General features: G+C 40.6%; 1 protein-coding gene across 1 annotated transcript in view; it reads left to right on the top strand.

Moving 5' to 3' along the window:
* znf804a (zinc finger protein 804A) overlaps nucleotides 1-9,140 on the top strand; it is a 65,326-nt gene extending 56,186 nt beyond the window's left edge. The window contains exons 3-4 of the mRNA XM_035411446.1: nucleotides 3,408-3,538; nucleotides 4,516-9,140. Of these exons, the coding sequence (XP_035267337.1) occupies nucleotides 3,408-3,538; nucleotides 4,516-7,678 (3,294 nt within the window). The 3' untranslated portion in view covers nucleotides 7,679-9,140. The remainder of the gene's footprint in view (nucleotides 1-3,407; nucleotides 3,539-4,515) is intronic.
* Nucleotides 9,141-13,470: the final 4,330 nt, after the last annotated feature.

Here is a 13,470-nt window from a genome sequence, read left to right as displayed (position 1 = left end):
GACTTCCTCGACAATGAAACCCATCCACTATAACTGCAATCATCTGAGCTGAAATAAGAAAGGTTACAGTGGTGTTGAACTATGTATAACATCACAGTGCCCGAGTGGAATGCTTAATGTTGAAGTGGACTCTAGCAGCCTTTTGTGAGTATGGCAGCAGTTATGCACAGCTACCACTACTTTGATTGTGACAACTAAAATGTAGCAGTGTTCATATAGCTTTAAAAAACAAATACTGTAAGCTTAGGGTTGTAACTAGGTAGCTGTTTTGTAGGTGACTTAGTTAATGCACCTGTCTTAACTACTGCTTGTATTTTTGCATAGACTGCGTTGTTGCTGTTCTCGTTTGTGTTAGTGGTAAACAGTTTAACCTTCAGGGTCCAAGTTGAACTATGCGGTTGTTCCCTGCACTTTGACCGGTACTTCTCTCTAGGGTTTTCGTCATACTTGTTCCTGGTTATGGTTATACACTTTGTTGTAGGTCGCTCTAGATAAGAGCGTCTGTCAAATGCCTGTAATGTAATGTAATGTAAATAGCTGGACAGTCTGGGTAATTGGCAGTGTTCGCAGGTGGGAAGTCGGTGAGGGTATGAGTCCTGATTGCTGCATTAGTGACTCCTACTGGTTGGTCGGGGCGCCTGTCCAGCGGGGAGGGGATCCGGGGGAGATATCGTGAACCTCCGTGCACGTTACACTCTCCCAGTGAAGCTCCTGGCTATCAGGTGAAAAGAAGCGACTCCACATGTATCGGAGGAGGCATGTGGCAGTCTACACCCTCCCCAGACCGACAGGATAGCGCATTGACCAGGACTGTGGCTGGTCCACACGGGGAATTGGTATGACGACTAAATTGGGGAGAAAATGGAGAAAAATTACAACAACAAAAAAAATCAAATAGCTGCCTCTTTAAATAAATGTGTATATTTCAGCTAGTGTTTCCCCTAGGAGCAAATGGCAAAATGTGTTCAAACCTCAACAGTGAAAAAGTCATATTGAAGCTCAATTATTATTTGTTTAAGGGTCCTTGTTTTATGTTACTTTTCCTTTTACCATAAACCTATGAATTATTTAATTACTAAATGATTTAATAAATTCATAAGACATGATGTCATCATGTAATTTCTGTAAAAAATATGTGCATTTAATTTGTCATACTTTCAAAGGTATGTTCACATTCACTTTCATAAGCTGATTACAATGTTGTTTTATTTTATTTTAATATATAGTTTGGGACCACTGTACAAGATCAATTGGTTCAAATGACAAACCTTGTGCAATCTACTTTTTTCTCGGATTTGAAGTGGTGAAGACATATATTCTACTTATTTTTTTCTAATGTATAAATCTAAAAGGAAAATAATAACAATAAAAATATATATAAGAAATAAGACAAAATTTAATTTCAAAACTGAAATAGTGAAGACCTGTCGAGATTCATGTCCATTCTGTATGAATCTTCAGTTCAAGTTCAGCCCAGATAATGGCTGTTCTGCTCTTTTGTTTAAATCTAAAGATACTGTATAATTAGGTATATTATCACAGTATTATTAATTTGAGTTATTTTTCTTTAATTTAGCAAATGATTAGTAAGAGAGTTGTGAAGGATTCAGAAATTATTAAGAAGCATGCTATTCTTAAAACATGCAACATAATTAGCATATTTTCTAAATATTTATCCCATAAGTAGTTGTTAAGTCGACAATAAGTCAATAGTCATTGGTGAAGAAGAGATTACTAGTATTTCTAGGATACTAGTTTTTGAGATTCAAAGGATATATGCAGTCAGACCAGGAAGTCAAGTGTAAATTATCATTAGGCAGTTTTATTTTAGATAAATTGGACAATTTCATGGAATTGAACAACCTCATGTGGAACTATTTTTCATTTATGAAGAAAATAGGTTTGATGAAGCAGAACATTAGTATGTAAACACCTTCATTACCTCCTTTAGTTCTGAAGAGACCCTTAATCACTGACTGTGTGTCTTTGAATATCTGATACCCAATCTTATCATGAAAGGATGCTTCACAGGGAAGACTTCTCAAACAGTATTATTCAGAATTATTCAGAATCAGAATATTATGCAGAATTATTTTTTTATGACATTGAAGACCTATTGAGCAATTTTCTGAATATTCATCATGTAGACTTCTAATATTCTAATATTAATCAAATAACCATTTATACACTTGAAATAAACAAACTAAACATCAGTCTTGCACTCCCCTGTTGATATAAGGTTAGCCAAAAAAATAACATGCAAAGTGAGAAACATTCACAGTATACCGCAATTGATGTGTGATTGCATAATGGGAATGTGCTTTAATATAACAATGTTAAGGGATGGTTAAGTATGCATTGTCTTCGTCTTATGCTTTATGTTTTAACAGTCATGAAATAGAAACAAGAAATTCCAAAATATTAGGATTCAGTTTTTTTTTGTGGTATAAGCCAACATATGACAACATTTAAATTACTGTGATTTTCAGGATTTGAACATTACACTCAAAGCAAGCATTACATGGCTGAGTAACTACGATAGATGACGTACATGCTGTCAACAAAAGTGGACAGTATTAGTCAGCTAAGCCAGGTACATGGCAACGAGTCCTTTGAGATGACAGGTAAACTTGACCCACCTATGCTGATAAAAAATTGAAGTGTGCTTGACACAAGGCATAGGTCCAGGTTTCTTTTGTACAACACTGCGACTGTTTGTACTTCCATCGGTACGATTGTTATCATTGGTCCCTGTAAAATCCAGTTTAGTAATCAAGTTTTCTGTACAGCATCTTCCTGAAAGTATAAGCAAGGAGAAACAGCAAGACACAACTTGGTTCATTTATATGCCAAACTTCAAGATTAAAAATTAAAAGTAACTATGATTTGGTTTTATTTTACTCTAAAACCAGGCCAGTTAATTAGCTAGCCAGCTATCAGCCAACTTTCTTGGCAGTTTGCACGTTAACAATAACTCTGTGATAGCTAGATGCAATAAGGTAGCACTCACTAAAATGGGTTGTCATCCTTTTATAAACTCAGATTTAGTGTAAGAGACATCAGGCTCATTCATCTCAGCACCAGTTTCACTGTCAGATATTACTACTAGTATATCTCTGATTTCAAACTCATTTGAGCATTCAGTGATGCAGAGAATGAGGCTGCTCTCACCATCCAGTCTCACAATGGCGTGAAAAACAGAGCATTCCAAACCAGAAGTTAAGTTTAAAAGGTGAAAATTTAAATATTTTATTTTCTGTTCATTTCTGTGTGAGAAAAAAGATGTGTGACATATTTCAAAATGTGAAAAGCACTGTATTTGTGGTTTTGGGAAAAGCCTAAACCAATGTCTATATAAATGAAAGCATAATCAAAGAGAAAATCAAGGTGTGTGCTTTGTTCCTCAGAGGCTAAAAGAGCTGAAGCAGAGGGAGTTTGCCCGGAACGTGGCTTCAAAATCAAGGAAGGATGAGAGGAAACAGGAGAGAGCCCTCAGACGTCTGCACGAGCTGGCAGAGCAGCGCAGGGAAGTGCAATGGTGGGTGCACACCTGCAACTGCCATTTAATCTACAGTGGACAGCATGAGCATGTTCAGTCAGAGCACAATCTGCTTTTGATTAATAAGCCATACAGGTCTGACTGATATTGTTATATTTTTGAGCCATTTGCTTTTGAGAATTCAAATATGTTGACCATTGATCTAGTCACTAACCCTGTAGTTATAGTTATATTCCAGCAGCTGGAAATGAGCTCAACTAAATTTTTCTAGCTTGGTAGATATCGATTTCTATGAAAATAAAATATTGAAACTGCACCCTCAACTTGATAACCAATTTGATGTGCACAGTGGCGTAGCTAAAATTATTTCACTGTATTGTTCAGGGACAGAATACACTTGTAATTGCAATATAATTATTGTGAATGCTGTATGCTGCATTAAATGTTCTCATATGAAGATTAAAAGTGTTGACAGATTTTCCCATTTCTATTTCTTTTCTGTTTTTAAACAGACTAACTTGTTTAATGTTTTAAAGTTTTAGTGTACATAATCTTTTTTTGCATAAATTCATTATTTATTATTATCTCCCTTATTTAATATTTTATTGCATTGATTAATAATAAATACTTTATTTACCTAACCAAAGCCCTTATTTATTATTTAAGAAATAACCGTCAGGAGTGCATCTCATTTAAATCAATTCTAACATTTCCCTGTTATGCATATTTAAGACGCATCAGTCAGAAGCTATCTTAAGCACAAATATGGGATGTAGTTGTAGTTGTAATACAGCAAAGAAAAGGGTACTCTACTTGTGCTGACTAGGCCAATCGTACTGAAAAGCATTATTGGGGGTAGCCAAGCCCCAAGTGTATATTCTGTTGCTTGATGCGCCCTGCGGTAGCTAAAATTAGTACATATATGCAACGGTGTATTTGTCTGCAGTATGCTCTGTTGCTCGAGGGTGTGGGCACTGTTGCATATTGATTTGAGTATTTTGTGTCATGTGTTGCAGCGCCCCTGGCAGCGGCCCCAAGTTTAGGTCCACCACAGTAGCAGTGGAGGGCAGCTCTCGAGAAGCCTGCTGTGAGGAGAACATAGTGGGATCACAGCCTGCCATGGCACTGGACACAGGGGCCCAAAATGATGCCTCCAACACCAGCAGCAGCAAGCAAGTCCAGTGGCCCTACACTGGCAAGGTCAAAAAACAGATGCACAGACAAAAAATCGCTTTTTCCATCTCCCTCCCGAAGAAGGCATCCATCCGACTGGAGTCATCGGCTGCAGTGTTCTGTGAGAACACAGAGGAGGGGTTGGCAGAGCGGAGCTCCCGGCAAAGGCTCCGAGCAGCTGCTGCCGAGCTCAATATCCTGTCCACTCCTGCTGTGGAAAAAGCGCTAAATTACAGAGAGACGATTTATGGTGCCAACACACAGGAGGACCTGGTCAGCCAGGAAAATATCTGTCCACAGACTCACGCAACTTCTGAGGTGTCTGCAAATCAAGCCAGCTCAGAAGTAACTTCTGATTTGTGCGCTTTGCTTGTTTACTCAGATGTATCCAGCCCTTGCATCTCCCCATCCACTTTTCCCTTCAACTTAAATGATGCAGGCATTGTGCTGCATATGGAAGACTCACAGGAATCTTTAAAATGTGAAAAGACAGAAAAGAAAAGTGAAACTGTACAGGAAGTTGGTATCGAGCCAAAAGCGTACAAAGGTGTTGTGGAACAAAGCCACCCCCTCATTAGTGATTCCCAGCCCTCAAATAAGGCCATGGAAGCCACTGCTTCCTGTATGGGGAATGAGGTGGACATGGGTTCTGGGGCACCGCTTCCTTTCACAAAGCCCAGCCAGCCTTTCTGCTCAGTGCTGAGCAAAGACGGGAACACCGTGCTGCAGTGGCCCTCTGAGATGTTGTCCTTCACGAGAGCGGTGCCATCTCTGTCCTTCAGCTGTAACCCCCTCCACTTCGACTTCCGGGCATCCAGGAACCGAGCTGAACAAGGAAATGGTGGGGCCAAGGTGAGTGAGACAAACAACGTGACTGTGTCACAGAAGCCCCACGATGGCAGAGCGGCCGGCAGCTCAGGAACACCTTTACACTTTGATAAGCACATCGAGCAAGCACATGATTCAGACAGCAGCCCTGCTCGGAGAGACTCCCATTTGCCAGGCTCTTCAGGGCATCAGGATCTGAGTGCACCCATGGGAGGTAAGAATGACCATTATGAAAATGACAGGGCAGGCTGTCTGAGACAGCTAAAAAGGTACGGAAAGCAAAAACAAAAATGTTTTAGGAAGCCATCAAAAGAGTGGACTCACTCCTGCAAAAGAGCCACAGAGAAATCATGGGACAGAAACATCCGACAAGAATACAGGAGCCACAAAAGGAGGAGACGGAGGAGGAGGAGGGAGACGTGCAGGGGTGCTGGCAGGTATGACAGTGACACAGAAAAATCCACAAATTTCCACAAACAGCCTGAGTGCTGGGATGGATTTGATAGCCAATTTTGCAGCAACACTTTACAACAAGTGCAGCCATTAGATGAGTCAAAGCAATCACCTCAAAATCAAGAAGAGACCAGCAGTGATGCTAGCAAAGTAGACACCACAGGAAGCGGGAGGTGGAAAACTGCAGGTGGCATAAATGTCACAGCAGGCAGTCAACTTCCTTCCAGTGGCAACCACAGCAATGGTGGAGTGCTACAGGGCCATGGTGAAACAAACCTGCACGATGCCTCAGAGAAGCAGGCGGGTGTCATAGAAAGCTGCCCAGACCACCTCCTCTTGCCTCAGACGGAGGAACACGGCACAATGGAGGCACAATCCCTGTGCTGTGGTCACATTTTGCACCAAAACTGTTCCGTGAAGAGGAAATGTGGATCTCTGAGCGATGAGGAAGAAGAGGGTTGTCGGCCTCCAATCACATGTCGCTTGTCAGCGGGTGGATCTGGTGGGCTAGAGTTATTTGCCAAGGTGGATGAATCTGAGGGTGATTCTAGGATCTGCTGCAGGCTGGAAAGGATAAGGAAAAGACAGAGGGCTTCCTTGGCTAACCCTAGCCCAGTTACTGACCAGGGGGCAGCTGATAATGAGAGAGGCATGCTGACAGTGGCTGTGGAAAGTATCTCTGTAAGTTCAGCCATTCGGCACCCTGTGCTTGAGAAGGCTCTGACTAATGCGCTAGAAAAAGAAATGAATGAAAGTTCTAAAAGCCCAGACAAAGCCTTACTTGTTGATGGGGGTCATGACAGCTATTTGTTTGATTCCTTGACACAGGGTCTCCCAATAGTAAAGTGTACTGAGCAGACTGGTGGCTCATCTGGTGCTCAGAACAGGGCTGGATGTCCCAGGCCAAGTCCTAATATATCTACACTCACCAGAGACCACCAGAATCCAATAGAGAACATGAGCACCCGGAATGACATCAGGAGTGCCAGCCCCTTTCACAACACTGAATCTAATGTAGAATCTAGCAACACACAGAATGATGATGGGCCTTCCACCAAGGCCAATTGTTGCCAACAGGAAGTGAGGATAGCTATGCAGCAGAATTCCGAAATCGCAAGCCACCGCAAATCATTTCAGCACAACTCTCGGAGCCAGCCTCCAAAAAGGCACCTTGGCCTCGCAGGTCAGGAGGTGAAACTGAGTCATGAGGGCCTCAGGTTTGAAAATGTGGGTGGAGCCTTCCACCCAACTCAACAAGGTTTCCAGCGTTCCTCAGACTCAATTGAGAAACACTGCCTCCTTCAGGCCCAGCCCCACAGGCGAGCGCTGCGGCCACATGCTCGATTTCATGGCAAGCTGAAACCGGTACTGTCTGGTCCGCCCATCCAGGTCCCCTCTCCAATTCTGCATCCCGTCCATCTCTCCCAGCCCATGTCCTCCACCTCCATCACCATTCGCCACACCATCCTCCAGCATCATGCCACCCTCCTGCAGCCCCAACCCCCCCTTTTTTCCCAGGTCTTCCCCATTACCCCTCCACCCCTGGCAGCGGAGATGTGCCCCCCAGGACCCTCTGCATTCATGCCGCCGCCTGAGCTCTCTGTTGTGGCCCCAACCGGTCTGCACCCGGTGGCCATGACGCTCCATGCCCTGCCCCGCCCAGGGGTTTTCCCCCCCATGCTCGCCCCACATCCAGCCCTCTTCCCACTGCAGCCTCTGTTCTGAGTACATGACATTATCTAAATGAATCTGCATCAGCGTCCATTATGTACAAGATCATTTTGTACACTTTGTAAACCACACTAATAACACCATTTTGTTTTGGTACTTTGGAATTGTCTTGAAATGAACGAACCACATAGCTGACAAAGTCTGTCTGTGCTTAATCATTGCCCAGCATGAGACAGTATACATACTGTATTTTCAAGGACCTTTTGTGTTATTGGATAAAGCAGATCAGTTTTGTTTGTTTTATTTCCATTATGAAGACAATCATGCATCAAAGTAGACCATAGAAATACATCTGATATTGATATATATGAATATATCTGACAGGTCACATACTCATGACCAGATAAATTAATGCCACTGTCCTATGTATTTTTACTTCTCATCAAGTGCTGTGGCAGACTTCAGGACAATGCAATATTACTGTTATGGTTTTTGTATGACCACAGCAAGTACTAAGTGCAACAAGTTAATAATTTAATATATCATCAATATTATTTTCATTTTTATAGATGTATGTGTTTTATGCCTTTGAACATGAAATGACACTAATTCATGTTCTTTAAATGTGCTTTGTCAAGGTTTGCAGGAAGACTATAAAAGCACTTGACCACTGAAACCACTGAAAAACATGAGAACCCAGGTAACAAATCAGGAGAGGTCACTCCAGTTTGGCCTGGTGTGCTCTGCAGTGCGACACAGTGGGCTTCACTGTCAGTAGGACTGACCGAGGATCCATGGCTTACTGTTATATAAGGACCCCTCAGCTACTCATTTGATTCCAAAAAGTTATTGGTTAGTCTGTAATTTCTGTGGGGTATAAAATAGTCTCTAGGTTGTGGGCAAAGGTTTATTGGAGAAATGAAATTTACACAATTCAGCTGCAGTCTTCTCTATATATGCGCTGGAGGCACAGTGATGACACAAGAATATAGTAGAATTATCAAAAACAAAGAGGGGAAAGGGGGAAATGGAACTTTAAAAAGAAAACAACTTAGCATTTATTATTTTTTCTGAGTGTTGTATGTCTGAAAAGTTTCAAAATAAGACTGAGGTCTGCATCAAATCATAGGTATAATGTCATTGTTATTAGAGGAGAAACAAGTGGCCAATTGTCTTTTATAATCTGTTTGTGAACCTGGTAACAAGTGCCAGCCTTTTAATGGATCTGTGACCTTCTACTTGATACAGAGAACTGTTTGAATGCACAATGTTAATGACTTCTGCAACAAACTCAATCTGCTGTAATAAGAAAAACTGTACATGTTGTACATTAGACATGTTTATAATCCACTTGTAATATTTATTGTAAAATACGTTCCTGTTTCTATTGTGTAAGTTACTCAGTATGTATTAAATATTTAGATAAAATAAAACAACTATGTTTTTTACCCCAGTTTGCCAACAGACTAATAATAAAGTAAAATAATAAATTCAATAATAAATGAAATTCACAAATGAGGCTGTTCTGTTTTTCTTGGTTGTAAACTGAAATATGAAGTGCACTTTTCTGATGGCCCCTACACCAACTGCAACCGGTCCCATCTGGTGATACACGCTGAATAAGAGTGCAGCTATAGATATATTACTAAACAGCAATTTGCCTTTGTGGTAAAGTTCCTGTTTGCTGTTTCATTTAAAGTGTGTGCCTTTTTTAAGGTAGATGCTGCAAAACATTCTAGAATATTACAATCTTGCAATACTATTATATTTATAATTTTATGTTGATGCCATGAGCAATTCCGCGAACAGATATAGGGTGTGCAGGGTAACCCTATATAAAAGTTACATAATATACATGCTCTAATTCAGAATGCCACATTGCTGCCACTTCTGATGTGGAACGTGAACATAGCATTTCCAATAAGAGTCTGCCTTGTTTGTGTTTGTGAATAATAAAGTAGTGTTTAAGAAGGTACTATGTAGTGCTCATGAATACCCTCATATACTGAAAGGGCGTATGTAGGGCCCTTCAAGAAATAATTGCTAGTGGTGACAATGCAAACAGCAAAAACTTGGATCTACATATATTGGAATTTTCAGAAACAACAAAAATAGTTATTCCATGTACTTGGCAAGACGTGGTGCAGTCCATAGGGCAGCTGACTCGCAAGCCCCCTATATGTTTGCAGCTTTGATCCCCACCATCTCCTGAGCTGGGATCCCTGCTCTATATTTTGCCCTCTATCTCCATCTGATTAAAGCAAAAAATACAAAAGGAAGGCAGCCTGTCTGCACTGCTTTATAATGAAAAAATATATACTAATGCAACTAAAGTTGTACTAATGCAACATTTTGGTTTAATTACATGGGGATTTAACCAGCTTTGTTATTTGATGACAAATGAGAAATTTACAGTATATAGACCTGGGAGAGAACTTTCAATATATAAAACCGAAATGTCACAAAATCGCACAACAATGACAATGGCATAACAATTCTTTAATTACTACAAAAATTACTTAAAACGACAACATGTAAAATCACAACCTGAATTAGAGTAGCCAAGAAACACAAGCCAATTGGAGCAACAGACTTTCTTCGCACATGCATGTTAAGTGAGGACTGAGGCAGGGTGTTCCCTGTTCACAGTGAATCATTGTCTTTGTCTGCAGTATTTTCTGGACAGAATTATGCCATTTGTTTCCACTCTGCTTGATTTCAGCAGCCAACTCGGCCAGCTCTCTGCGTGCGCCGGGTTTCATTCACTCAGTCTCTGCCACCCTCTGTATTATTAGTCACCATTTGGGTGGTGGCTCTCATCTTTTTTTGTTTTCTTACTGTCCTCTGTTTTATTTTTTTATATCATTTTTGCTTACGAGGCACTGGACTGGAGAAAACATGAATCTCTTGAGATTCCTCCACCAACACGCTACAACCACACCCCCGCACAAGCCGTCCCACTCTCTGGTGCACTTTCGGCAAGGTTCATGGACCTGGGAAGCAGATCTGAACTTCACATTATCTGTGTTAGGGTTAATGCCATATTTGATTTATGTGTATACACGGTATACTGTTTCAATGCCAGGCTACTTGATGAGTTTTGCACTTGGTTTGTAACAGTTGCAGCATTCTCCCTTTCGCTTATCTAGAGTAAGAAATCCAACAACAGATTTGCAAATAGCATCTAATCATTTACATATTTTCTTGTTATATAAGGCAAATTAATATGCAACATTTTGTAAGTTGGCATTTCTTCATACATCTTGCCTCCAGACTCTTGGACCATCTAATTTCAAACACCCACAGAGTGCATTGTCCCTGACTGATAGCGTAATGCCAAACAAATTAGTGAATGCATAGGTAAACAAAGAAATGAACATTTTTCCACATCTCTACCTGTAAAATATGGATAAACCAAAGGTCCTTGAATTATACAATTTGTTCATTAAAATGTTATATTTACTTTTTTAAATGTAATTGTGTGTTGTTGCTGTGTGAGGTTCGTCCTTACCAACACAGAGGAAACATGGGAAATTATTGCAATGCTGCAGCTGAAGCAATGAAATCACACAAGACTGTTAAGTTATTAATTCAGAGGCTAATTATCATGGCTCATTTTTCAGCTCATTTTTTATAACCAGACTACAGCAATACCCAGGGTAGTGACCAGTAATTCCTTTTATAAGTACAGAAAGAATTGTGGTTTTGAATTGCAATATAAATCAGATCTAGGTAACTGCGGTTAAAAATACAAAGCAATTACACCTGTCACAAGGGAAGGTATAAATGGCATTATGCTTAATTTCAGAGGGATCGTAAAACCTGGAGATAACCAGTATCCCTATTCATAGAACTATGGTTACCCAATTGATAAACTCTGTTATATTACACATGATCCTCATATCAGGTGCCTATATAAAATATAAATAAATAAATAAATAAATAAATAAATAAATAAATAAATAAATAAATAAATAAATAAATAAATGCCAGTGAAGGTCAGCAGATATGTACAGCAATATGTAAAGTTAGATACTCATCTAACCTCCTAAGAAGGTGGCAATTCTATTCAGGAGAGTTGGTTCCACTACAGAAAGAGACCTTTGCAAAGGTAATGGTTGATGCCCAGTAAGGGAAAATATCCTGAAGAATCATCCATGCTTTCACCATTCTCACAGTGGAGTGGGTTGCCGATTGTGATGGAACTGGACACCCCACAGTGGTACACTCTTAGGATTGGGTCTGCTGTCCAGTGACTCAATCTTTGAGAGGACCACACCTCTGCCTAACACATTTTCACTAATAGCTGGTCCATGCACTAGAGAATCCACTTCCATGCTAACACACAGGCTCAGAGCCTTAACTGGAGCATGAACAGACTGTCCCTTTGGTATACACTGATGAGCATTGGTGGAAAGCAGTGAACATTCCCTGATTTGTTTGCATGACAATCTTTTGCAGGAATGATAGGTTAGATCTAAGCATAGAGCTTGAACAATCAGGACTGAAGTCAGTAGCCATTCGTGCTTCCAAAAGTGAGGGAATCTAAGGATAACTTGTAAAACAGACCACAGAAATGTCATCCCAAGAGACGACCATTGTGAAAGGAGCGGGCGAGTTCAAAGGGCTTAGAGGGGGCTTTAAAGAGAAAAGTGAGGATCCCATCAGGGTGCCCAGAGGGACCTCTCTGGGTGTAGCATCAGTTCCTTAGAGAATCGACTCATCCTGATGGCCCAAATGAAACTCCTCAGAGACAGTGAAGCCGCAATGCCTGTGAATTCACTGAACCATCATTGGAGGGGTCTGAGAAGTCAGAGGCCCAGCTGTACCAATAATCTTACAGTTGTCAACAGACCAACTTCTTTTGACAGATCAGGGGCACTAGAGAACCCCACTGAAACCCATTCAAGCCTGACAGGATCATCTTTTAGGGTAGGTGTGCTATCACGGAGCTCATTCTCACGTGCGCTAGTGTCAATTTCTTTATAACATCATAGCTTGTGACCTTCAGTGAGGGTATTTGTGTCACGTCCTCCCACACTGAGTTGGTGACTTTTGTGTAAAGATTCTAGCCAAACAAGAATGTAAGACCTGTTTGGATTGAACTGCCATAACTGAAGGGGTTCTTGCTATGCATACGCATGTCAGACAAGGCCTGTATGACACCTACCCAACTCAAAAAATATTATCATTTGATTGGTTAAATATATGACAATTAAAATTAGTCTCCCTCCCCAGTAACGGTCCTAGGCATAGGCAATATAGACAATTGCTTTGGGCAGGAACTTGCTAAGGGTGGCACAGCACGTTTAGCTTGTGCTCTTAATTCAGTGGCCATGTGAACCACTCCTTGGTTGCATTTGTATTTGTTTTTGAATGTTTTTTAATTTGCACCTTTTCTGAGCTTATAGAACGATTCTTTTTTACATTTGGCATTTTAGAGTACGTTTTTTTGTTTCCATTGTTGCATTTACTTTAGCTTTTTATATGTGTTTTGAAATTTGCATAGTTTCTGGATTTGGAGCATTACACATTCCTTAATGTTTCCTTAATGTTTCTGCATTCTCTGCTGAAGTGCAGTTGTCCTTGTGGACCATCAATAGGTTGAATGTGAATTCAGAAAGTAATCCAATTCAGCATCACTGTGAAGAGGCCAAACCCATCTAGTGCCCAATTTAGGAAGAAAAGAACAGAGGAGAAACATGTAGAAGACAAAGATATTCCATTATCATAATTTTACAAATAACAGTTATTATTTTAAGGTGCAAATAAGCTGTCGCTGTTCACTACCTAGTTTGGTGTATGCTGGATGTGACCAAAGCTAAAACGTCTCTTAATAGCTTAAA

Source organism: Anguilla anguilla, chromosome 3, assembly GCF_013347855.1.
Source record: "Anguilla anguilla isolate fAngAng1 chromosome 3, fAngAng1.pri, whole genome shotgun sequence".
NCBI lineage: Eukaryota > Metazoa > Chordata > Actinopteri > Anguilliformes > Anguillidae > Anguilla > Anguilla anguilla.
Note: the sequence above shows the minus strand (reverse complement) of the source record. Positions and strands in the feature narration are given on the sequence as shown.